Raw genomic sequence first — 24,567 nt, 5'->3', positions numbered from 1 at the left:
CACTCAACTATTTGATTTTTTTTTTTGTCAGCGAAGGTTAAATGACTGATGGGAAGATGACTCGACAACTTTTAAAATTGATAAATAACAAATTTAACCATCGACATTTATGCATTGAGTCAATTTAATTTTGGTTCTAAAAAAAATTAATCTTCAACGTCTACACATTGTGATTTTTTTTTTCAATTTTGATTTTTGTTTGTGACGCTTTCACCTAAAAATCTAAAAAAAAAATCTATCAACTAATTTTGATCGAAAATATATCAAAAATAAAAACACCAAATTCAATATAATAGTTTTCATCTTCTTTTCGTTCTTTTAAAATTAACCATAAATGTCTCAAATAAAAATAAAATTACAAAAAAAATTATAAAATGTGTAAATATTAAGAGTATTTTTTTAAATTAAAATTAATTTAATTTAATGTATAAATATTAACAGTTAAATTTTAAAAACTGTGAAATTATATTTGTGTCGGTAAAAACGGATGACTAAAGAATTTTGGAATAATGGAATGACTAAAAAAGTTAAAAGGAATTTGACGAGTAACGCTAATAATAACAATAATAATAGTAAGACAACTTTTTGTAGTGTACTTGCTTGGTGTTGCCGCAGCAGTTATGTTTTGTTGCTTGTTTTGGTTAATTTATTTTAAAGTGGTCTATGGGACATTCTGGGTCCCAACTTTTCTTAGTTATCCTCTGCAAATGCCAACCTGTTCTTTTATTATTATTTTCCGCCATTTTTGCTCTCTTTCAAGCATTTTTTTTTTTTTGCCTAGATCCACTTCTCTCTCTTTGATTTTTAATTACTGCATTTTTGTTTTAATACACAATAAGAACAACTAAGAGATAGAATTGACTTATCAATCTTTTAACTGAGATCTGTGAGAATTTTTCTATGTACCAAGGTATTGTAAATTTTCAGTAGTTTCCTGGGTACATTTTTGTTTTCATTTTGAACGTATTTATTGAGTTTTTGTCTTAATAAAAATGTTCAAATTTGGAAACTTTGATATGATTTTTTTTTTTTTTTGCTTTTAGTGAAGATCTTCTATTTCTGGAATCTGGGTTGTTCTTCATTTCTCAGATTGAATTCATTTTTCTTTTATAAATATTAATTCTCATTGAATTTCATGTTCTTGAAGAACAGGAATTATTTACAGATGGGAAAAAAAGGTGGCTGGCTTTCTATTGTGAAGAAAGCTTTGAGCCCTGAATCCAAGAAATCTCAGGTTTCAATGATTTAATTCATAATTTAATGGATTTCTTTTTTCGGTTTGGGTTTTCTTAGATTTGTTGTTTTTAATTAATTTCAGCACCAAACTCCAAAGGCAAAGAAAAAATGGTTCGGAAAAAGCAAAGATTTGAGCCCTGTGTCTGTGCCTGAAGAAACTGAAGTGATAACTGAAGATGTAAAGCTAAAAGAAGCTGAAAACGAACAAAGCAAACATGCCTACTCTGTGGCTCTTGCCACCGCTGTGGCGGCCGAGGCAGCGGTGGCAGCTGCTCAGGCGGCTGCTGAAGTTGTCCGTCTCACTTCTCAGCCGCGCCATCTGGGGAAGTCAAAGGAGGAAATAGCTGCTATCAGGATTCAAACAGCATTTCGTGGATATTTGGTATATATATATATATCATTACTTTTCTTTTCTTTTTTGCTTAATTTTGATGTTTTATGTTCTTATTTATTACTTAATGAATTCAAACATTTTTGAAGGATCCGAAAATACATTGTGTTCGCCTGTTCTTTATGTAAACATATACGTATGAACTTTAACTGGATTTTCCATTGTTGTCGTCCATGTCGGTCGGTGCTATTGCTTGAATTGAAAGTTGTTATTGATTTTGAAATGATCGTTGGACATTTTGTTCGTATCGGCCTTTCTTGATGATTACTTGTGGCTAATTATGTTGATGATGATTACGAAAGGTGTTCTTGAGTGTTGGTGATGTGTAGCATAATCATAATTTCTCCTGAATCATTTGTTTTGTGAGCGATTAATCATATTCATGCTATGAGTTATGGCATTTGAGTTCTCAGGCTAGGAGGGCACTGCGAGCTTTGAGAGGGTTGGTAAGGTTGAAATCGTTGATCAGAGGGCAATCCGTCAAACGCCAAGCAACTACAACGTTAAGATGCATGCAGACTCTAGCTCGTCTGCAGTCTGAGATTTCTGCAAGGAGGATTAGAATGTCAGAAGAGAACCAGGCTCTTCAGCGCCAGCTTCAACAGAAATGCCAGAAAGAGCTCGAGAAGTTGAGAGCTCCCGTAAGTGCCTCGATTTTAGCACATTTTATGCTTTGAGCTCATGATTTCCTAAATCTTCTTCGACTTTTCGGCTTTCCTTGGACCATTTTTTTATGGATCTTGACCCTATTTGGACTTTACTGTACCTTTCACCAAACTCATAACACAATCTGTCCTCTAGAGTTTTGCATACAAAGACTGAATTTCTAGAGAGTTGAGCCCTCATGTTTTTCTTTGAAGTAATTTTCTTCCATTTGATGATCGGTTTTGGTGTATTTTCCACTACCTTCAAAACTCCTTTAGTGAAAGATCCGACCTTCCGGAAAACAATGAAGTTGGTATTACGTATGAGACCTGTCTCATACTGAAAGACTACCTTTCCCAACATTTGGACTTTGTGGAAAACCTTTTAAGGCTGATTTCAGAAGCATTTTACTTATAAGTCCTACTGTTTCTACTATTTAAGCAGAATGTATATGAACGCTGTTGAATCTACGGATTTGTTGTTTAAACATGTAATTTGCAGATGAGAGAAGACTGGAACGATAGTACACAGTCGAAGGAGCAGATAGAAGCAAGACAACATAATAAGCAAGGAGCTACTATGAAAAGGGAAAGAGCATTGGCTTATGCATACTGTCACCAGGTATCAGGTTCTATTGACTTTTTGTTTGCAAGAATGTAAATAACTGTGTAATGCTTTTCATATTTACAATCCAAATGTAGAATCATGAATCTAAATTTGATAAGAGTTAAATGACCCTTCTTTTTCTTTTCCTTTAACAGCGATCGTGGAAGAACTGTTCTAGATCAGTGAATCAAACATTTATGGATCCGAGTAATTCACACTGGGGTTGGAGTTGGTTAGAGCGATGGATGGCAGCCCGACCATGGGAAGTCCAAAGCACAACTGATAACAATGACCGTGGCTCAGTCAAGAGTATGGGTGCTTGTTCGATATCTATAAGTGAAATCAGCAGAGCTTATTCTCGAAAAGATCTTAACAATGATAACAAACCATCTCCAACACCTCAGAAGTCAAGTCGAGTTCCTAGCCGCCAGTCTCCATCGACTCCACCTTCAAAGGCACCTTCGATTTCATCGGTTTCTGGTAAAACAAGACTGCCAAGTCCGAGAGGAAGTCAATGGGGAGGGTATGAAGACTCAAGGAGCATACTCAGTACCCGGTCTGATCGTTATAGGAGACATAGCATTGCAGGGTCCTCAATGAGAGACGATGAGAGCCTTACAAGCTCACCTGCAGTTCCAAGTTATATGGCACCAACACAGTCCACAAAGGCCAGGTCCCACATACCAAGCCCCTTAGGAAGTGGCACACCAGATAGGAGAGTGGCAGGGTCTGCAAAGAAACGGCTTTTGTTCCCAGCATCCCCAGCCAGTAGTAGGAGACATTCAGAGCCTCCTAAAGTGGACATAAGTGAGGCTAGAAAGAATCAGCATGCACCAAGCAATGGAAGGCAAGTGGCTTGGTGAAGAGTGCAACAAAAGTTAGATTGAATAAACATGGAAGGGTTATTACAACTTGAAGTTCTTGTAGTGTGGTTGTGATTATCTTTTTCTTCCTAGGTTTTATGATTATTAATTATGAAAGGGTTACTTTTTTCTGGGTGAGATTTAGTTTATTGTTTGTGGTTGACAAACATTCTTAAAAATCTTCAAGTTTAGTTTCAATTCATGAAATTTGTAATTATTATGAGTAGACCTAAATGAATTTATGTCCAACTTTGCTCTTATAATCAATACTTATAATTAACTTATTTACTTTGAATTTAATATTTTGCCTATCTTTAAACAATAAAAATGACTCCAATTTGATATCTTATAATTTATTTTATATAAACTTTGCAATAAAAAGTTTTTATATTATTAAAATTAAAATAAATTATTTTTTTAAAAAGAGATATTTAAATTATCATATTTATTTTTATCTAAAACTATTCAAAATTGTTATAAAATAAAGAGAGATGGAGAGAATAAAGAATAAAGAAAATATGAAAGCAATAGAGAATGTACTTTATTGATAAAAACTTCATCGAGTCTCTATTTATAGGCATAAAAAGTATAAAAGAAGTAGAGATCTAATTCTAATAACTATTAGAATTTAAAGTGCATTAAAACTTTATATTGGTCATGACGGACATCTTCTAAATAAGATATTCATAACACTCCCTCTTAAAAGTCCACTGGTAGATAATGTGCCTCATCAAAATCTTATTAGAAAAAACCATGTGGGATAAAAAACTTAATAAAGGAAAAAGAGTATACAATCTTCTATTACAAGCTGCCTTGTTAAAAACCTTTACCCGGAAAAACCAATGGGACAAAACCTTGGTTAAAGGAAAAGAGTACAACTTGTTTTTAGACTCCCCCTAATGGCAACATTACATTATATCTTTTAGTCAAAGCATTCCAATCTTATGTAGTAGTCTTTCAAATGTTGAAGTTGGTAATACCTTAGTAAAAAGATTTGTTAAATTTTCACTAGAACGAATTTGTTGAACATTTATATCACCTATTTTCTCAAGATCATGGGTGAAGAATAATTTTGGAGAAATATGTTTCATTCTATCACCTTTAATATAATCACCCTTCAATTGAGTTATACATACTGCATTATCTTCATATAAGATAGTTGGCATCTTTTTCTATAAAGGTAAATTACATATCTTTTGGATATATTGGGTCAATAATTTTAGCCAAACACACTCTCAACTTAACTCATGCATTGCAATTATTTCTGCATGATATGAAGAAGCAGTAGCTAATGTTTGCTTTGTTGAACGCCATGATATGGCAGTTCCCCCACATGTAAATAAATATCTTGTTTGAGATTGACCTTTATGTGGATCTGATAAGTATCCAGCATCAACATAGCCAACTAATAAGGATTTTGAATCATTTGAATAAAATAACCCCATATCAATGGTCCCTCTGAAATATCTAAATACATATTTAATTCTATTCCAATGTCTACGTGTTGGAGAAGAACTAAATCTTGTTAACAAGTTTACAGTGAAAGCTATATCAGGTCTTATGTTGTTTACAAGATACATCAATGCCCCTATGGCACTTAGATATGGTACTTTAGGACCAAGAAACTCTTCATTATTCTCGCAAGGACAAAATTGATCTTTATTCACATCTAACAATCGTACAACCATAGCAGTACTTAATGGGTGTACTTTATCCATATAAAAAAAATTTAATATCTTGTCCATATAAGTTTATTAATGAACATAAATTTCATCTTTTAAATGTTCGATTTGTAAGCCAAGATAAAACTTTATTTTTCCAAGATCTTTCTTCTCAATATCTTTCTTTAAACAATTTATTGTATTTTAAAGCTCTTCGGGAGTTCCAATAATATTTAGATTATCAACATAAACAAAAATTATCACAAAATCTTATCCAAACCTTTTTATAAAGACACATGGACAAATTGGATCGTTTTTGTAGCCTTCTTTTAACAAATATTCACTAAGACGATTGTACCACTTCTATATAAACTTTTCTTTAATCTGATCGAGTAATTTCCTCAAGAAATTATATATCTTTTTGGGATTTTAAATCCTTCAAGGATTTTCGTATAAATTTCACTATCAAGTGTACTATATAAATAAGATGTAACAACATTCATTAGATGCATTTCAAGTTTTTCACGTACTACCAGACTAATAAGATGTCTAAACGGGATTGCACCCACCGTAGGAGAATATGTCTCTTCATAATCAATGTCGGGCATTTGCGAAAATCCTTGTGCTACAAAGCAAGCTTTATATCTTACGACTTCATCAATTTCATTTCGTTTTCGTACAAATACCCATTTATATCCTACCGGCTTTACACCTTTAGTTGTTTGGACTACAGGTCCAAAAACTTCACGTTTAGAAAGTGAATTTAATTCTGTTTGAATTGCATCTTTCTATTTTGGCCAATCTTTTCTATTTTTACTTTTCTTAGTAGATTTACGCTCAAGATCCTCATTTTATTTTGTTATTTCAATAGCAAAATTATAAACAAATTTATTGTTGACAACTATATTTTTTTTGGTTCCATCTTTTTCTCGTATTGACATAACTTATCAGGATCTCTTTATTTTCATCATTTCCATTTTCACTTTTAGGTACTTGAATCTCTTCTTGATTTTTACAATTAGTTATGTCATGTGTCTCTTCAAGAAGCCCCGTCTCTACTATATGACTATCCTGAATATTTGCTCCTTTTTTACAAGGATTTTTATCTTTGAAACCAATCGGTCTTCCACGCTTCAAGCATGGATTACTTTCTTTTGCACTAACATTTTGCCTTATTAGAACATCAATTCGTATTGGAGCATTTTCAACTGGTATATGAGATTTAATGAATTTGGAAGTTGATTTGTAAAATGAATTATTTGTTGAACTTCTGGTTCACATTGCTTTGTATGAGGATCCTAGACATTGATAGCTCATTTCAAGTACTTTATTAATCCAACTTTTTATTCTCTCCCCCTAATGTTGGGAAAATTGACAACTCATGTCATAACCAAATATCGAATTAATAGCTCAAAAATATTATAAGGAGACTCATATAAATATAGATTCCTAATCTCTTATGATGACCCATCTTTGTGTGTTGTGGTGGAGCAGTTGAAACATATAACGCACATCCAAAAATTATAAGATGGGAAATATTTGGCTTTTGACCAAAAATCAGTTGTAATTGGGAGTATTTATAATTTATTGGCTTGTGATAATACTCTAAAATGACATATTTTTATATATTAATTATATGTTTATTTTGAGTATGATCTTACTAATTTGAGCTATTTATGGTTTTTTATATTTCAGAGACTATATTGGAGGCAAAAGGAAATTCAAGAGAAAAAATTGCAAATTTGAAGATAAAATGGGCCAACATGCAACATAGGAAAAAATGTGATGCCAAAAATGCAAGCATGGACGACATAAGGGCTAAAGTGCAAAAGAAGAGATTTTATATCACAAGACTCTATTTTAATTCCAATTATATTAGGATAATTATTAAGGATTATTATTTAGATTCAATTTTAGGATTTATTTTTATTTATTTTATTTATCTTTATTTATATTTAATTATTTGTATTTATCTTTTGGAATTTAAGTAAGACTAAACTATCTTTCCTAGTACTATAAATAGGGGATGAAGTAACATAAGTTTCAGATTATTTTTTTCTGTAAACACTCTCTCCTCATAAAGTTTAGCCTTTTTGTTCTTTCCATATTTTCTTTCAATAAAAAATTCATTCCCATTATATTTATTTGTTTTTCCCCAAAAATCATGAGCCATTAAATTTATCTAGTCGAAGGTTTTCAAAATTCCCCAAAAAGGGTTTTTGAGGCTTAGAATCCGTACTTAGCCTTCTTGACGAATATCCATCGCTTCTCCGCATTACGGGGCTGATACTTCTGTCCATATCCCTTAAAATGTGATCTTTTCAACATGTGCAAAGGCGGCCGCTTTATATATTTTGGGAAGGTTGCACAGCCGGCTCGTTAGCTTACTGCGTCAGAAGTTGGCGAGCCCAAGAGACAAAATGGCGAGGGATTCGCCATTGAAAAGTGATGATCTCGCATAACATGATCCCAAAGAAGTGATTGTTGGCTAGAGTCAGGTTCCGCTAAATTGTAAGTCTAAATTCTTGGAGCTGGTGGTCGTAGGCGTCCTCTTCCACAATAACTAGCTTATTCTGTTTGAGAAGGATCACCTAAAAGCCGATGATAAAACCCAAGGCGGATCGAGACAACCGGAGGCTGGAATCTCTCTATAAGAACACCTTTTCCTCAACTTTATTTATTTCTATTATTTTTAATTTTTGAAATCCCAATCAAAACTTTTAATTCTGTTTTTATTTTTTTTCCAAATCAAAACTTTTAATTCTATTTTTTTTATTTCTTTTCCAAGTACGCAGGTTTTCTTGGGCACAATTTTGACCAAGATTCTGAGGAACAAGCAATTGTGCAAATTCGGTCCCTGAGGATTTGACCCTACTTCCCTTATACTATTATTTTTATTATTTTATACGGATAAGATATTTTTGGTGCTCTCAACGACCGCATCAGCTTGATACGTACAACATGTAAATCAATACAATTTCATGCTGAAATAGAAAGTTTTGTTCTTATAAGTAATGATTTAGCTATTAGTTGGAGGCATTTGATAAAAAAATTCAGCTAAATCATTTTGTGTGTTAATATGAGCTATAGGATGTTCAACTTTTATCCCAATTGACATGCAATAATCATTGAAAACTTGGGATGTAAACTCACCAATATTAGCAAGATGAATTGTTTTAATTGCATAATCTGAAATTAATCATTTAAACAAGCAATCTCGCAAACGACAAGTTGCGAGTTGATAACAAATGTGATTATTTTATAGATGCATCTATCAAAATCATATAATATCAAAACCATCCACATGGTGGATGAATGGGCCCATATTTGTTTCAGAAATGCAAGACATTAAATCTCAACTTTAGCTAGTGAGTTTCTAAAAATCAATTTTCATTGAGAATAAGTAATAAATGAGAATTCTTTAAATTAAAGAATCTTCTGGTTGTTTAATGAATGTCATTATGAATTCTCAATTAATTTTTGTATCATATATGATCAATGATGGTATAACTGGTCACACCAAGTAGTAAATGTATTTGTATTAGTAAACTTCTAGTTTAATTTAAAATGTGTTTCAATTGTACTAAATTGTAACAAATTGCTAATTTTATTATCATTCATTTTAATTTGTATCCACATATAAGTACTATTATGACATTTACTACTGGAAATGTCTAAATCAATGTGAAATTTATAATGTCACTAAGTCAATAAATATAATTTCCTAATAACAGTATTCGCTTCAGGTGTGCAACAGGTACACAACCAATGACTTTTCATACATAAGTTTTCTCTCTTACAAGTTCTCATCAGTAATATTTTACCACGTAATTTTAATTAAGAATTTATTCTGAATACTGTAGAGTTATACTCACAATTTTTAAAAACTTACAACTTTAGGTATATCCAACCATAATAAGCTTTAGATAGATAGAATTATCATATTCTATTGCTTATAAGTAAATTTTTCACAATCAAATATTTTGCTTTCAACCTTTTTAATAGGGATGATGACGAAAGAATATCACAAAGATTAAAAGATAAATATAAATTAGTAACCCAATCCCTTTTTATTCATATGAAATATAATATTTTTTCATTCACAATCTCAATATGAGGTCCATTATGAATATATTTTAAAACTAATGCATTAGCCATCACAAACTTTGTGCTTTTTAGATATTGATATATTAGCTATTATAGAGCTTTCAACTAATTTTGTAGCATCAAATATTGGAATAATATTTTTTCAATACCAAATAAGATAAATATTTTTATCTATAATAATAGAATTCATTATTACATTTTCATATCCTCCTCAAAGAATATTAATAGAAACAAAATATTTAAGCATGCGTTGTGGCCAATAATATTTCATATAACATTGATAACATAAGTTATATTTACCCTTTTAAGAGTTATCCTGGGAACTCTCATTGTTCTCTTATTTATTACTATGTTCCCACTTTTGGTGGTCCATAATTATATCTTTTATTTTCTTTATGTTTGCATTCACTTCAGGAAATGTAACAAATTTGGTAGGGCAGACTTCTAAACGCCTTTATTGATTTTTTTATTTCATAATCACCTTTGTAAACATACATGGATTTTAAATCGGAATCTATCCATTCATTTTGTCATGATTATGCTCCAATTATAATAAATATGATATAATAAATTTAACATAGTAAAATAAATCTTAAGATCTTTAACATCATCGTCATCACCTTGACTATTATCACGAGCATCCATTCTGAGATTGAATCTTTCAACATCCTAAAGATGAAGTTGTAAGGGTGGAAGTTTAAGGTAAAAAGGAATTTGATTTGTGGGATGACTTCGAAAAATTTTGAAAAAATAGAGAACCAACGTGCTGATAACGTGTTATAAAATAAAGAGAGATGAAGAGAATAGAGAACAAAGAAAATATGAAAGCAACAGAGAATGTACTTTATTGATAAAAGGGATTATTACAATACTTCATCAGAGTCTTTATTTATAGGCATAAGAAGTATAAAAGAAGTAGAGATCTAATTCTAATAACTATTAGAATTTAAAGTACATCAAAACTTTATCTTGATCATGATGGACATCCACTTAATAAGATATTCATAACAAAAATAATATATTAATAAAATTAGAACTAAGAATACATGTCATGAATATCTTATTAAGTGGATATCCATCAAAATCAAGATAGGTTTTGATGTACTTTAAATTCTAATAGTAATTAGAAGTAGATCTCTATTTCATTTATACTTCTTATGCTTATAAATAAAGATTTTAAAGAAGCATTGTAAATATTTCGATTGATTAAATAAAATAAGCTCTCTTTTCTCTCTCATTCTCTTTGTTTTTGTTCGTTGTTCTTTGTTCTTTATTCTTTATTCTTTGTCTTTTATTTTATAACACGTTATCAACACGATTCTATTTTAATTATTTTTCTCCATAAGTCACAAAAATATCCCAAAATTTACTGTTGTTGATTGCCTCCTAAAGATATTGCTATTTCAATTAAGGCTTGCGCACTATGGGTAATTATTAGAGCCTACACATAAATTTCTAAATTTTTTTGCCCTTTTATGCAATATGTTTTTTCCTTTGTTGATTGATTTTTGGTAAATTTATTTTATGGGAAAATATTATTACTTTGAGGTTTCTTTTAAACTAAGATTCATTTATTAAATTATAGTATGCATAATATTTAGATGTTTAAATATTTTATTATTAAATTCTTGTTATTAAATATTCTTGTAATTTGATTAAAATTATGGCGGAAAGTTTTATTAACCTACCATAGTTGATTAAAAGGAAATTTAATAGGATCTATTGAGTCTTATTAACTTACTAATGTTGAATGATTGTATTATGTCTTTTAAATTAAATTTATAAAATTTGATTAGAAGCTTCATAAGATTTTATAACATATATGTGAAATTAAAATTTGGTATAATGTGTATCGATAACTTTCAAGCATCGTATATAAAAAATTTGATTGTTTATTAAACGATTTTTACTATTAGATTATAAATATTATTATGAAAACAAAGTTGTTTTACTACTTGCAATAGTACTCGTGATAATTGCAAAGTTATGACAATGATGTTAAAGATCTTCATGTATATTTTACTATAATGTATTTATTATATCGTGATTATTATAATTGGAGACTAATCATGACAACATGAATAGATAGATTTTGATTTGAAATCCATACATGTTTACGATGGTAATTATAAAATAAAAATCTATTGGAACTTTTATAAGTTCATCCTAGTAAATTTGTTGCATTCCTCAAGTGAATGCAACAACAAAAGAAAATAAAATCAATATTATTTCAATATTTGGTAGTATAAAATTAGTCAAAGCTCCAAAAGAACTAATATATTAATATCTTGTAATGGCTAATCCATTGGTTTTAAAGATATTCATAATGGATTTCATATTGAGATTGTGAATGAAGAAAATATTATATTTCATATGAATCAAAAGAGGATTGAGTTATTGATTACTCTTGTTATTAAATTGAATTGACTGTTACTATATTTGTGATATTCTTTTGTCATTATCCCCAAAAGGGTTGAAAACAAAATATTTGACCGTGAAATATCTATTTATGAGCAATAAAATATGGTAATTCTATCTAAAGCTCGTTATGTTTGGATGAACCTGAAGTTACATTTTTTTTTTAAATTGTGAGTATAACTCTACAGTATTCAGAATAAGTTCTCAATTGAGGCTATGTGGAAATATATTATTGATGAGAACTTATGTATCAAAAGTCATTCGTTATGTACCTGTTGTACACTTAGAAAATAAGATTCGCTCTCAAAGTTTTGCTATTAATAGATATTGATTGGATTCAAAATCTACTACTGGAGTTTAATTTGCTTACTCTTGATAAAATCATCAAGACTCAGTGCAAATTTTTTGACATATTCCCTAAAGCAAATATTGTATATAATTGTTTAGAAATTATATTTTGTTGACTTAGTAACATTATAGATTTCATATTGATTTAGACATTTCCAGTAGTAAATATCACAATAGTACTTATATGTAGATACAAAGTAAAAGGAATGACAGTAAGATTATCAATTTGTCACAATTTATATTGACATTATTAACACAATTGAAATGAATGTTAAAGTAAACCAGAAGTTTACTGATTCAAATGCATTTACTACTTGGCATGACTAGTTAAACCATCTTGGATCATATATTATGCGAAAATTAATTGAAATTCATATGGACATTAATTAAAGAATCATAAGATTTTTTAATTTAAAGAACTCTCACTTGCTGCTTGCTTTCAATAAAAATTGATTATTAGAAACTCACTAGCTAAAGTTGAGATTTAATGTCTTGCATTTCTAAAATGAATATGGGCACATTCATCCACCATGTGGATGGTTCTAATATTATATGATTTTGGTAGATGTATCTACAAAATAATCACATATGTGTTACCAACTTGCAACTTCTTGTTTGCAAGATTAATTGTTTAAATAATTAATTTCAGATCATGCAATTAAGACAATTCATATTACTAAAGCTGGTGAGTTTATATCACAATCTTTTATTGATTGAATTTGAAAAACTTCCATAAAAACTTGTTATTTATGTGCATAATGGTTTAGAGAAATTATTGATTGAATGCATCTGATTAATATCTAAATTATTACTTGTGAGAACTAAACGTCCTATTTCAACATGAGATTACGTTGATTTACATGTTGTACGCATCAAACTAATACGTTATAAATACTCCTCATTACAATTGGCTTTTAGTCAAGATCTAAATATTTCTCATCTTTAAATTTTTGTATGTGCATTTATATTCCAATTGCTCCACCACAATGCACAAAGATGAATGAATCCTCAAAGAAAGTTGGGAATATATATTAATTACAAGTCTCCTAGTATTGTTTAATGTTTTGAATGTTTTGGAGATTTAATTATGATATGATTTGTTATTGCTATTTTGATATAGTTTTCCCGATATTAGGGGAGAGAAATAATAACTGAATGAAATCACTACTTGTAATGAGTTATCATTATCTAGATCCTTATAGAGAGTAATTTGAACTAGAAGTTCAAAAATGATAACTCACTTTATTACAAGTTAACTATTAGATGTATATACCATCTAATATTTTGAATAAAAGTCCCAGTAGGACAATCAGTTAGAATAAATAATAGATTGACCGGTTCCAAATATGAAAATACTTCTAGATGGTCATATAGTGGAAGCGGGCACTTTAGAAGAGACCTAAGAAATAACTAATAATTAAAACTCTAGAAGAGACTCAGGTACCTGAAATTGAAGATTAAAATAGTAAAAATAAGAGATCTCGATAAGTTATATCAATTTGAGAAAATATGGAACCGATAATAAAAGTGGTCAATAATGGTTTTGCATGCAATATTATTGTTGAAATAATGAAACAAAAAGAGGATCTTGAATAAATATATGGAATATATTGTTCAAAATAGAAAGATACAATTCGAGTACAATTAAATTCGAGGAGTTTTTGGACCAGTAGTCCAAATATCTAAAGGTATAAAACAAGTGAGGGTACAAATGAAGTAGTTTTGCAAAAACGAAATAAAAATATGAAGCTTTTTGCTAAGTCCTGGTATTAATTATGAAAAGATATAATATTCTTTTATGGTGGATGCAATACCCTTTAGCTATATTATTAAACTGACAGTTTATAAAAAATTTAACATGCGTCTAATGGTTGTTGTTACAACCTTTTATGAATCATTACATAGTAAAGTTTATATTAAAATCCTTGAAGGATTTAGAATGTTAGAAACATATTGAAATTCTCGGGAAATTGTTCATTTATATGAATTGAAATAATTTGAACATATGTAATAAATTTGACTGGGTGAATAGCAGTTGAAGGAGGATTATAAAATGATCCAAAGTACCTATTTATATTTTTATACAATAATTATGATTAAAGTTTCCAATGATTATTGTTGATACTCTTGAAGAGATCAAAATATATTTCCCCCAAAATTTGAGAAGCTAGTATTCAAGATTGAATATGCATAATATGAGATATTATGTGATTTTTTATGAGGGAGAGTAAATTCGCGCTGTACTCTTTTTTCCTTAACTAAGGTTTTGTCCCATTGGATTTTTTTTGTAAGGTTTTTAATGAGACAACATATTATGCATATTATAGATATTGTACTCTTTTTCCTTTCCTAGGAATTTTTTTCCCACAGGATTTTTATCTTAATAAGGTTTTAACGAGACACATTACCTACCAATGGACATCTAAGGGAGACTGTTAAGAATATCTTATTAAATGGATGTCCATTAAGATCAAGATAAATTTTGATCTCTTTTGTTTTCTCATTCTCTTTGTTCTTTGTTCTATATTCTTTGTCTTTTATTTTATAACAAGATATAAGTTTTAAATATTAATATTTAGTTTTATAAAGCAACATTTATATTTACTAAATTATCAAATAATTTTTTAATATCAATTTCAGTATTAATTATTTAGTGATTAAATTTTCAATTTATTTAATATTAAAAAGTAAAATTAGTTTATATTACTAATATTCATAAATAAAATACAAATATGAAGTAGTAATATGAAATTGTAAAAGATTGGGGGACCCTAAAAAAGTTAAAACTGGTGAGGAGCATGGCCGGTCTAGACCACCTTTTAAATGAAACCAAATTACCTAAACAGAGCCCAAAACCTCGCTCGATTTTTCGTTTCACGGACAGAACCTGAAATACGAAAGCCGGAAGCCGTTTCAACATTTTCATCTTTGGATTTCTGAGGTTGTATCCCAAATCCCGTTAAGAAAAATGGTAAATTTCTAGATCCTTTTTATTAAAATTATTTCATTTTCCCATTTTTCTCTGTTTTGCCATTATGTTTTTGTTTGGATCTAATTAAATGCTTAATTTGGAGTATGAAAGTTCACCTTTTTTTTAGGAATTATTTTACTATGGATGCCATTCAGTTTCATAACATGAATAGAGAATTTGTTTCAGCTTAATATTTCTAAAAGTAAAAAGATTATTTTTTGGGGGGAGAAGTTGTTATGGCGTTGTGTACTTTCTTTTTAGTTCCAAGTATAAACCGAACTATGTTACCTGAGTTATTATTATTTAATATTCTGTGTCCAACACATATTTTGACAAATATATGGAATAATTGAGGTTATCTGTGTCGAAACATACCCGTTTTAGATACTCACCTTCGCGTCCAGTTATAATTTGTTTTGAATAAATCTGATGCTGATAGACTCCTCTGAGTTCAGGCAAAAGCCCCTTTTGTTTATGTTGTTGTTTAAAGTATGTCTGTTGGTAAACTCATGGAGATGTTGGGATTTGGCAGTTGATGTGATTTCAATGGTAGAGAAAGAGCCAAGGGAAGCTTCAGCCTTAGCTTATGTTTTTAAGTACTTGAGAGATATTTAATCTTCTTATCAATTTATTGCTTTCATGGTATGAAACGTTAGTTTCTTGTTTATCCTATGACTCCAGATTTCTTTCTAATGTTGCTTGAATTGAATATGAGAATGTGTCTGCCATAGGTATGTGTGCGTATCTATATTGAAGTTTTTCATGTATTTTGGGGGTCATATCTCCATATCTTAATATGCATTGGACACAGATACTTCACAAAAAATGAAAGAGTTGAGGAAACTTTTAGTTTATGGCATTTGGCCAGTTTGTTAGCCTTCAAAGAATTAGTAAAAAGATGAATCTTGAATGAATTAATAGCTTGTTGGCATTCAAAACCTATGTAACCTGGTCTCAAGGGGTGAGTATCAAATACAGGTATGTGTTTGACACGGATACTTTAGAGAGAATGAAGAGTCTGGAAAACATAGCTTAAAACTTATTAGAATTTGATGCGAAGTTAAAGAACTGCTTATGCTCACTAGTTGAACTCAAATTGTCTTTATTATGTGTCTGATACGGGTACTTTAAGGAATGAAAAATGTGGAAAAATCGGTGGAATAAAATGTGACTTTCAAGAGCTGCTTATGCTAAGTGATAACTTGTCGAACTAAAACTTTTTAGCTGCAATTGAGGGTTAATAGTGCTTTTTTTTTTTTCTTTTGTAAAATAATTAAAGACTTGATTCTTCTGCTGCAATATATATAAACTTTAATTAATGAATTTCTAGATGTTCATCAGGCTACACCATTTTTTGCTGGGCTTGCAGTTGCTGCGGCAGCTCTTGCTGGTAGATATGGAATACAAGCTTGGCAAGCATTTAAGGCAAGACCACCAAAACCTAGAATGCGTAAATTTTACGACGGTGGTTTTCAACCTACAATGACAAGAAGAGAAGCCGCATTGATCCTTGGTGTTCGGTAAGCTTTGTTCCGCATAAATCATTAAGGCAATGATATATTATGAATCTGTTATATATTTGTAATATCTATTTGAGAGCTAATATTATGGTTTTAGATTCTTGAGCATACATGAATGGCTCATTTATGAACTTTATCCCCTAGAATATTAAGGCAATCATATACTTTGAATATGTTATATATTGGTAATGTCTATCTGAGAGATAATATTATGATCCTCAAGTTTTTGGTGATGGAAGTTCTTATTTGATTACTTCCTAAGTTAATGTTTGAAGTTTCGAAAAATTTTCCGGCATCCGAATCCAACCCTTGTCACTACCTTAGTAAGACCGAAGGGTGATTGAGAACTATGAAGTAAGCCCCAATACATGTATCTTCAATTAAATTTTTTTTTCATATATTTGCCCAAATATATATGTGGGACACGAGTACTTTAGGGACATGCAGTATAGATTAGGATTGGGGAAATGAAGAATGAAAGCAAGCATAGATGATTCTTGTGGCATGCATTTCTTTAGTGTTTTTACAGATTTCCATCTTTGTGATGATGTTTCTTTTCTACACCATATGATTTAACAGGGAGAACGCGACAGCGGAGAAGGTGAAGGAACAACATAGGAAAGTAATGGTAGCGAACCATCCAGATGCGGGTGGGAGCCACTACCTGGCCTCGAAAATCAATGAAGCTAAAGATGTGATGCTTGGGAAGACGAAGGGCAGTGGATCTGCATTTTAAATCCAAAATGGCCTTTGCTTTTTATTTTGGGTTTCAAACTTCTAAACCATTTGCCTACTTATATGGAAGCATACCAAAATTTATTTTTAATGAAATAATATTAAAAAAAAAAGGTATGAAAACTGTGGCTTTGCAAAAATATTTAAAGTGGTGTTGTTACACTGAAAAATATGCGGATGTTACGTCAAAATATGGGTGTCGTTGGGGGAATAAAATAAAATTTAAATGCCACATCCAACTTTCATCTATAAATACCTCAATTCTTTCATCTAAAACACAAACTATCAATTTAATAATTTCAAGATCAAACACATTGTTTTTGGTGTTTTAATTATTATTTAATTTAACTTATTTGTCATAATAGTTATGTTTTTATAATTTTAGTATTTGTTTGTTGATCAGATATTTGAATGCTTTTATTTAATCTGTTCTTTAATGTTTGTTAGAGCCATGGCTGTTTAAGGCTGGTCACTCACTCTTGTGTTTCAACATAACTTGTTTAAATACTTGTTCAGATAAAACATTTGGGACAACAATGTTGGTATTTTGACTTGGGCCTACATATATATTTTTACCATATGCAAATGGATTTCATTATGTGTTTCTTTTCATCTTAAATTTCGGTGTTCGAGTATGGCAGACTTATGGAAGTTGAGATCGACATCCCTTATCACATAAGGCTTATCATTATCATTTAAGCTATTTATTTTGTAATTTATTTGCTGAATTTACTTGGAATTTACTTGGATAATAAAATTGTATTTTGAGATAACTTTTGGAAGTTTTTATTTTAGATTATTATGCACCAAATTGAAGTTTTTATATCAACAAAAACTAATTTGAAAGGTTGTCTCGTTTAGCCTATAAATAGGTAGCTTATTCATATGAATCAATGCATCTTTTGGAGAGTGTTAATGCTGATTTTGTTAGTTTATTTGTTGTCTGTAACATGCCGATTTTGGGGCTAGTTGAAAAAGTGGTTTCAAAACTACTAACTCGAGGTCAAGGAAATTATTTTAAATATTATTTTATGTATTGTAGCAAGATTAGATAAGTTCATGAAAATTTTGGTGAATTAATTTTAGCAATTGCTTGCTTAATTACGAAAAAGGACTAAATCGGATAAAGCGCAAAAGTCCTATTTTGTTAGATAGGAGTGTCAATTAGCTAAAGAACCTAAATTGGGGGCTTTTAAAGAGCAATTAGACCCCCAATACTTAGGCTAGTTGGCTATAGGAGACAAAAGAAAGAGAAATGGCCAAAATTAGGTGGGTTGGTGACCAATTTTGACTAGAATAAGAATAAAATAAAGAGAAAAAGATGTCATCTTTTCCTCTTCTTCTTCATCACCGAAAAATGCAGCCATTAGAGGTTTTTTGAGCTTCAAAATTTTCAGCCACTTAGTCTCTCTACAACTAAGTGATTTTAATGAGTTTTCTTAATAATTTTTACATTTTTGAAACCCTTGTGTCATGAGCTTTCTAATGAAGGGACTATTTTACAAAATGGTTGAAAGTCTGAGGTTTTTCCATGAGAGCATTTAGGTTGTTTTATGAATTTTTGTGGAAGAATATGAGTCTTAGATAAGTAATAAACAACTTTTGTGAAGAGATTTCTTATGAAAACCCTAATAGGGACTATTTTGCATAAGTTGTAAAATAGATGATAAATGTGTGAAATAGAGGAAATTTTTAGATTGCTATAAGAGTAAAAAGGGTTCGGCTAGGCTTATAATAGAGAGAAATTCGATAAAAAAATCAACTTTAGAGCATAGGGGTAAAATGGTCATTTTGTGAAAGTCTAGGGGCAAAATAGTCATTTTGCCCAATTATGAAATTTTGAGTGTCTAAATTGATGTGCTGATGAAATAAATGAATTTTATTAATTTAGATCAAGAGAAGTGTGATTCGGGTCTTGATCGAGGTAAGAACAAAGTTTACGAGGATTAAGCTCGTCTTCATCATTTTGTATCGAGGTAAGTACATATGTGAATAATGTGTTATTGAAGCTTACTTTGGAATATTTTGATAATATACATGTGTAACTGGCTCATTGTTGTTATGTATCTAAATTCTATTTGTTGCCATGAATGTATTAATGACATGTTATGTGAGTAAAGTACATTGTGAGCAAGTACGATACCATTCGGCTAGTTGTGAAATCCCGTTGGACCTTAGACATAGCATAGGATACAAAAAGGGTATGTTATAAAAAATTATGTAGTCTGAACTCATGAGTTGAGTCTGAGTTCATGAGATGAATGTTATAGGTAACGTGGGTTCAGGTACTGACTTTGTGTACAGACTTATGAGTGGCTCAATGAGCGAACATTGCATGATAGCTATGGGGTCCGGGTCCTAACCTGATAAAAAGGCCCGTCAATAGCTCAAATGTGAGCGTTTCATAGCACGAGGTAGCCCTGATTTCTTATATGGTAATTAGATACAAATTCCCCGCGTATCCATTTGTATTCCGAGAGTTCAACGGGTAACATTGAAGATTTAATGGGTGAAAACTTGATGAGGTATGTATACTGAACTTATGGATAGTACCTGAGTGAGGGACGAGATGCATTAAGTATACATGAATGAAAGGAAGAGTAAGATAGAGATGTTAAAGGGTTTATATCTTTTAAACATGACAAGTTACCGTTCGACGAATATGATTTTCTTTTAATTACACTTTATTTGCATACCTGTACTTACTGAGCTCCCACACTTACCCTCATTTCCTTTCTTTCCTTATAGTGCAGCCAAGCTAGCATTGGGGATCTAGTGATGTCTTAAAGCTTCGATTACACTATCACTTAAGACCTTGGTATAGCTAGTTTAATTGTTTTGTTTTCTGACATGTATAGGGACTCGAGTCTTTTGCTTATTATTTTGTTAGTTAGCCATAATGTGTTGGCTTATATGATAAAAATGATACTCATTTTGTATAGACCATGAATGTTGGCTAACACCAATTATTATTCAATGCAATGTTGCAAATTTCTAATGGTTGTGGCTGTTTTTGTTATGCATATTATGTTCGTATTGATCTTGGTTGATCTAATGTAGATAAGGGTATGCAAAGGTGGCAAAGAGGCTTGGTAAATAACCTTATTTTGTCCACACGGGTAGACACACAGGCGTGTGTCTAGGCCGTGTGTGACACACGGTCAACCCCATGGGTGTGTTATTCAGTAGTGTGTCCCCTGCATGTAAAAATTTTAATTCAGTATGCATGGTAGCAAACACACGGGCAGAGACATGGTCGTGTGTCCCAGTCGTGTGAAGGGCACGGCCAAGCACACGGGCGTGTGCCTTGGCCGTGTGGCTATTAAGAATTGCTAACGTCCAAAACAGAATGTCCAAGTTTTTGCACACGGGCTAAGACACGGGTGTGTCATGGCCATGTGAAAGACACGGTTCATGGACGCAGGCGTGTGTCAAGAAGTGTAAAAACCCTTATAGGTTCGAATTAGAAAATAAATCCACACGGGTAAGGGACACGGGCATGCCCCAATGTGCTTAGGCCGTGTGAGCCACATGACCCATCAGTACGACCATGCCTAAATGGTCACACGGATGTGTTGCCCCTCTCACACGGGCGTGTGCCCCTGTGTTAAGTGTTATTTTCAGAATTCTTTGAAGGACTCGGATTGATTCTGAATGGGTTCCAATGTATATTTTGAGCCTCGTAGGCTCTTATTAAGGTATTTATAATAAAAAAAAATTGAAAAAGTTTTTAATTTGACCATGTTTTGGTGATATGAAAATGTTTGTATCCATGAGTTCAAGTTAGGTAATGCTTCATATTCCGTCCCGGCGTAGGGCATCGGTGTGGGGTGTTACATTTAGTGGTATCAGAGCTACAGTTCAGTCAGTTCTCGGGCTAACATAGCATGTGTATGAGTCTAGCTATACATGCCATAGATAAATTGTGATAGTTTGACGGCTCTTATTTTTTTTAAAATTGTGTTTTCATATACTAATAGATCCTGGTCGAAATATGTCAGATGATGTAGAAAGTAATGCGCCGGCTCCTGCTGAAGGGGCGATGCCATCCGATAATCGACCTCCCACAGTTAGTCAAGGAGGAGGAGAAGAGACTCGAGAGGTCTTTCTCCACATGATAAATCAATGGTACACAGAGTTCGTCTGAGCTAACCTGAATACTCAACCCCCTCCACCCCCACCTATTCCTTAACCTGTCCCTATAGCACCCCAAGGTATGGACTTTGAGAGGTGAAATAGACCTCCAGTGGACAAGATCCTGAAGCGTGGAGCCGAGGAGTTCTATGCTAATAAAGTGATGACCCTGAAAGGGCAAAATTCTGGCTTGAGAATACCATCAAGGTATTCGATGAATTATCCTGCACTCCCGAAGAATGCTTGAACTGTGCCATATCTTTGTTGAGAGACTCGTATACTACTGGTGGAATACATTAGTCTCAGTGGTGCCTCACGAAAGGGTCACATAGGAATTCTTCTAAGAGGAATTTCGAAAGAAATACATCAGTGAAAGATTTATGGATTAAAATTGTAAGGAATTTTTTGATTTGAAACAAGGCTGCATGACTGTTACTGAATATGAAAGAGAGTTCGTCTGTCTCAGGAGTGTGTATCCTCCGAGGCTAAGATGTGTCGAAGGTTCGAAGACAGACTTAATGAGGACATTACACTGTCAGTGGGAGTTCTTGAGTTGAAAGAGTTCATAGTACTTGTTGATCGGGCCTGCAAAGTCGAGGAATTAATCAAGGAAAAGAAGAAAACCGAAACTAAAATTAGAGATGCAAGGAAGAGGCATGCGAGCAAGTCATTTCCATCTCAGCCTAAAAAATCCAGAGATGTCTACTCTCATTTCCACGCATCTGCTGGACATTCGTACAGAGATTGTAAGAAGCAAGATTTGGATTTTAAGTCTCAGGCTATGTCAGTGGCTAGTGTGGGCAATGTCAGATCTTCCAAACCAGAGTGCCAACATTGTGGTAGAAATCACTTCGGCAAGTGTAGAATAAACGATGGATCTTATTTTCGATGTGGTTCTCAAGACCACTTTATCAAGGATTGCCTTAAGATGAATGATAAAGAAAAATTTCAAAGTACAAGGCTAAGTGGCACTAATTTTAAATGAAGGTCTCAGAAGAATGTTGGAGTTGGGGCTGGTAGCAAGAATATGATGAGAGACACCACCGTAAGGTCTGAAGCTAGAGCTCCGGCTAGAACCTATGCCATACGTGCACATGAAAATGCATCATCTCCTGATGTGATCACCGGTATATTTTCTCTCTATGATAATACTGTTATTAATTTGATTGACCCTGGTTCTACTCATTCATATATGTGCATAAAATTGGTGTCTAGTACAAATATGTCTATTGAGTCTACGGAGTTTATGATTAAAGTGTCTAACCTGTTGGGCAAACATGTAATAGTTGATAAAGTATGCAATAAATGTCCTTTGGTAGTTAAAGGTTATTATTTTCCGCCCGATTTGATGTTGTTACCCTTTGATGAGTTCGATGTCGTATTGGGTATGGATTGGTTGACATTCCATGATGCTGTAGTAAACTGTAGACAAAAGGTTATTAGACTAAAATGTGAAAATAGTGAAACCCTTTGGGTTGAATCAGGTGTGCCAAGGAACTTGCCTATTGTAATACCCTCAATGTCTGCCCAGAAATGTTTGAGGAAAAGATGTGAAGCTTATTTGGCTTTTGTTATGAATACTAAGAAATTGGAGTTGAAGATTGAGTCAGTGCCGGTAGTAAGTTAATATGTGGATGTATTCCCGAAAATATTGCCTGGGCTACCCTCTAATAGAGAGGTTGAATTTGGTATAGAGTTAAAGTCAGGGACCACGCCTATTTCGATTGCTCCATATCGGATGACCCCGATTGAGCTGAAAGAACTAAAGTCACAGTTGTAGGAATTGACCGACAAAGGTTTCGTGAGACCAAGCTTTTCACCGTGGGGTGCTCTTGTGTTGTTTCTGAAAAAGAAAGATGGATCTATGAGGTTGTGCATAGATTACCGGCAGTTAAATTAGAGGACGATCAAGAACAAATACCCGTTGCTGCGAATAGATGACTTATTTGACCAACTGAAGGGAGCAGCATGGTTTTCTAAGATAGACTTGAGATTTGGCTACTATCAACTACGAGTTAAAGAAGCAGGTGTGCCTAAAACCGCTTTTAGGATGCGGTATGATTGCTATGAGTTTCTCGTCATGCCTTTCGGCTTAACAAATGCTCCCGCCGTGTTTATGGAATTAATAAATAGGGTATTTTGGCTATATCTCGATAAGTTTGTTGTTGTGTTCATTGATGATATCCTGATCTATTCTAGAGATAAGGTAGAACATGCTGAACACTTGAAAACCATTTTACAAACTCTGAGGGACAATTAGTTGTATGCAAAATTTAGTAAAAGTGAATTTTGGCTTCGAGAAGTCAGCTTTTTGGGTCATATTGTCTCAATTGATGGCATTAGGGTTGATCCCAGCAAGGTTTCTGCTATTGTTGAATGGAAATCACCAAAGAATGTAACTAAGGTTAGAAGTTTTTTAGGGTTGGCTGGTTATTACAGAGGATTTGTAAATGACTTCTCTATGATTGCAACTCCCATGACAAGGTTACTGCAAAAATGAGTTAAGTTTGAATGGTCGAATAAGTGTCAGTAGAGTTACGAGAAGTTGAAGATGTTATTGACTGAGACTCGAGTATTAGTACAACCCGAATTAGGAAAAGAGTTCGTGATTTATAACGATGCTTCTCTAAATGGGCTGGGATGCGTACTTATGCAAGAGGACAAAGTTGTGGCTTATGCCTCGAGACAATTGAAACCTCACAAGAAGAATTATCCAACACACGACCTAGAGTTGGCCGCCATAGTGTTCACTTTGAAAATCTGGCGACATTATTTTTTTGGAGAGATATGCCATGTATACACCGATTATAAAAGTCTTAAGTACTTGTTGACCCAGAAGGATTTAAATCTGAGGCAACGAAGATGGTTGGAACTATTAAAGGATTTTGAGTTGATTATCGACTACCATCCGAGAAAAGCAAACGTGGTAGCC

At 32.3% G+C, this 24,567-nt stretch overlaps 2 protein-coding genes across 4 annotated transcripts; both read left to right on the top strand.

The window, feature by feature from the left end:
• Positions 1 to 577: 577 nt before the first annotated feature.
• On the top strand, positions 578 to 4,004 carry LOC108457861 (protein IQ-DOMAIN 3-like). 3 transcript variants are annotated; one of them, XM_053026697.1, is made up of 6 exons: positions 578 to 617; positions 1,153 to 1,234; positions 1,319 to 1,618; positions 2,041 to 2,268; positions 2,774 to 2,893; positions 3,034 to 4,004. In XM_053026697.1, the coding sequence occupies exons 2-6, from the start codon at positions 1,166 to 1,168 to the stop codon at positions 3,739 to 3,741; spliced, it is 1,425 nt and encodes a 474-aa protein (XP_052882657.1). In that variant the 5' UTR covers positions 578 to 617; positions 1,153 to 1,165; the 3' UTR covers positions 3,742 to 4,004. The 3 variants fall into 3 exon arrangements, with proteins under 3 accessions (XP_052882657.1, XP_017612534.1, XP_017612535.1); XM_017757045.2 differs by lacking the exon at positions 578 to 617 and adding an exon at positions 631 to 910; XM_017757046.2 differs by lacking the exon at positions 578 to 617 and adding an exon at positions 631 to 910 and having other exon boundaries at positions 1,148 to 1,234.
• An 11,056-nt stretch (positions 4,005 to 15,060) lies between these two features.
• Positions 15,061 to 17,624, top strand: LOC108458477 (mitochondrial import inner membrane translocase subunit TIM14-1). The gene is made up of 3 exons (XM_017757897.2): positions 15,061 to 15,246; positions 16,588 to 16,766; positions 17,346 to 17,624. Exons 1-3 carry the CDS (start codon positions 15,244 to 15,246, stop codon positions 17,500 to 17,502), a joined length of 339 nt encoding a protein of 112 aa, XP_017613386.1. The 5' UTR covers positions 15,061 to 15,243; the 3' UTR covers positions 17,503 to 17,624.
• The last annotated feature ends 6,943 nt before the right edge of the window (positions 17,625 to 24,567 follow it).

This window comes from Gossypium arboreum, chromosome 4 (assembly GCF_025698485.1).
Source record: "Gossypium arboreum isolate Shixiya-1 chromosome 4, ASM2569848v2, whole genome shotgun sequence".
Lineage (NCBI taxonomy): Eukaryota > Viridiplantae > Streptophyta > Magnoliopsida > Malvales > Malvaceae > Gossypium > Gossypium arboreum.
The sequence above is the reverse complement of the archived record's forward strand: the minus strand, read 5'-3'. Positions and strand labels throughout refer to the sequence as shown.

Coding starts and splice junctions, on each gene's coding strand:
- LOC108458477 (XM_017757897.2), top strand. Junction 16,767..17,345: donor GCATTGATCCTTGGTGTTCG/GTAAGCTTTGTT, acceptor ATGATTTAACAG/GGAGAACGCGACAGCGGAGA.
- LOC108457861 (XM_053026697.1), top strand. CDS start 1,166: ATGGGAAAAAAAGGTGGCTGGCTTTCTATTGTGAAGAAAGCTTTGAGC. Junction 1,235..1,318: donor CTGAATCCAAGAAATCTCAG/GTTTCAATGATT, acceptor AATTAATTTCAG/CACCAAACTCCAAAGGCAAA. Junction 2,894..3,033: donor CTTATGCATACTGTCACCAG/GTATCAGGTTCT, acceptor TTCCTTTAACAG/CGATCGTGGAAGAACTGTTC.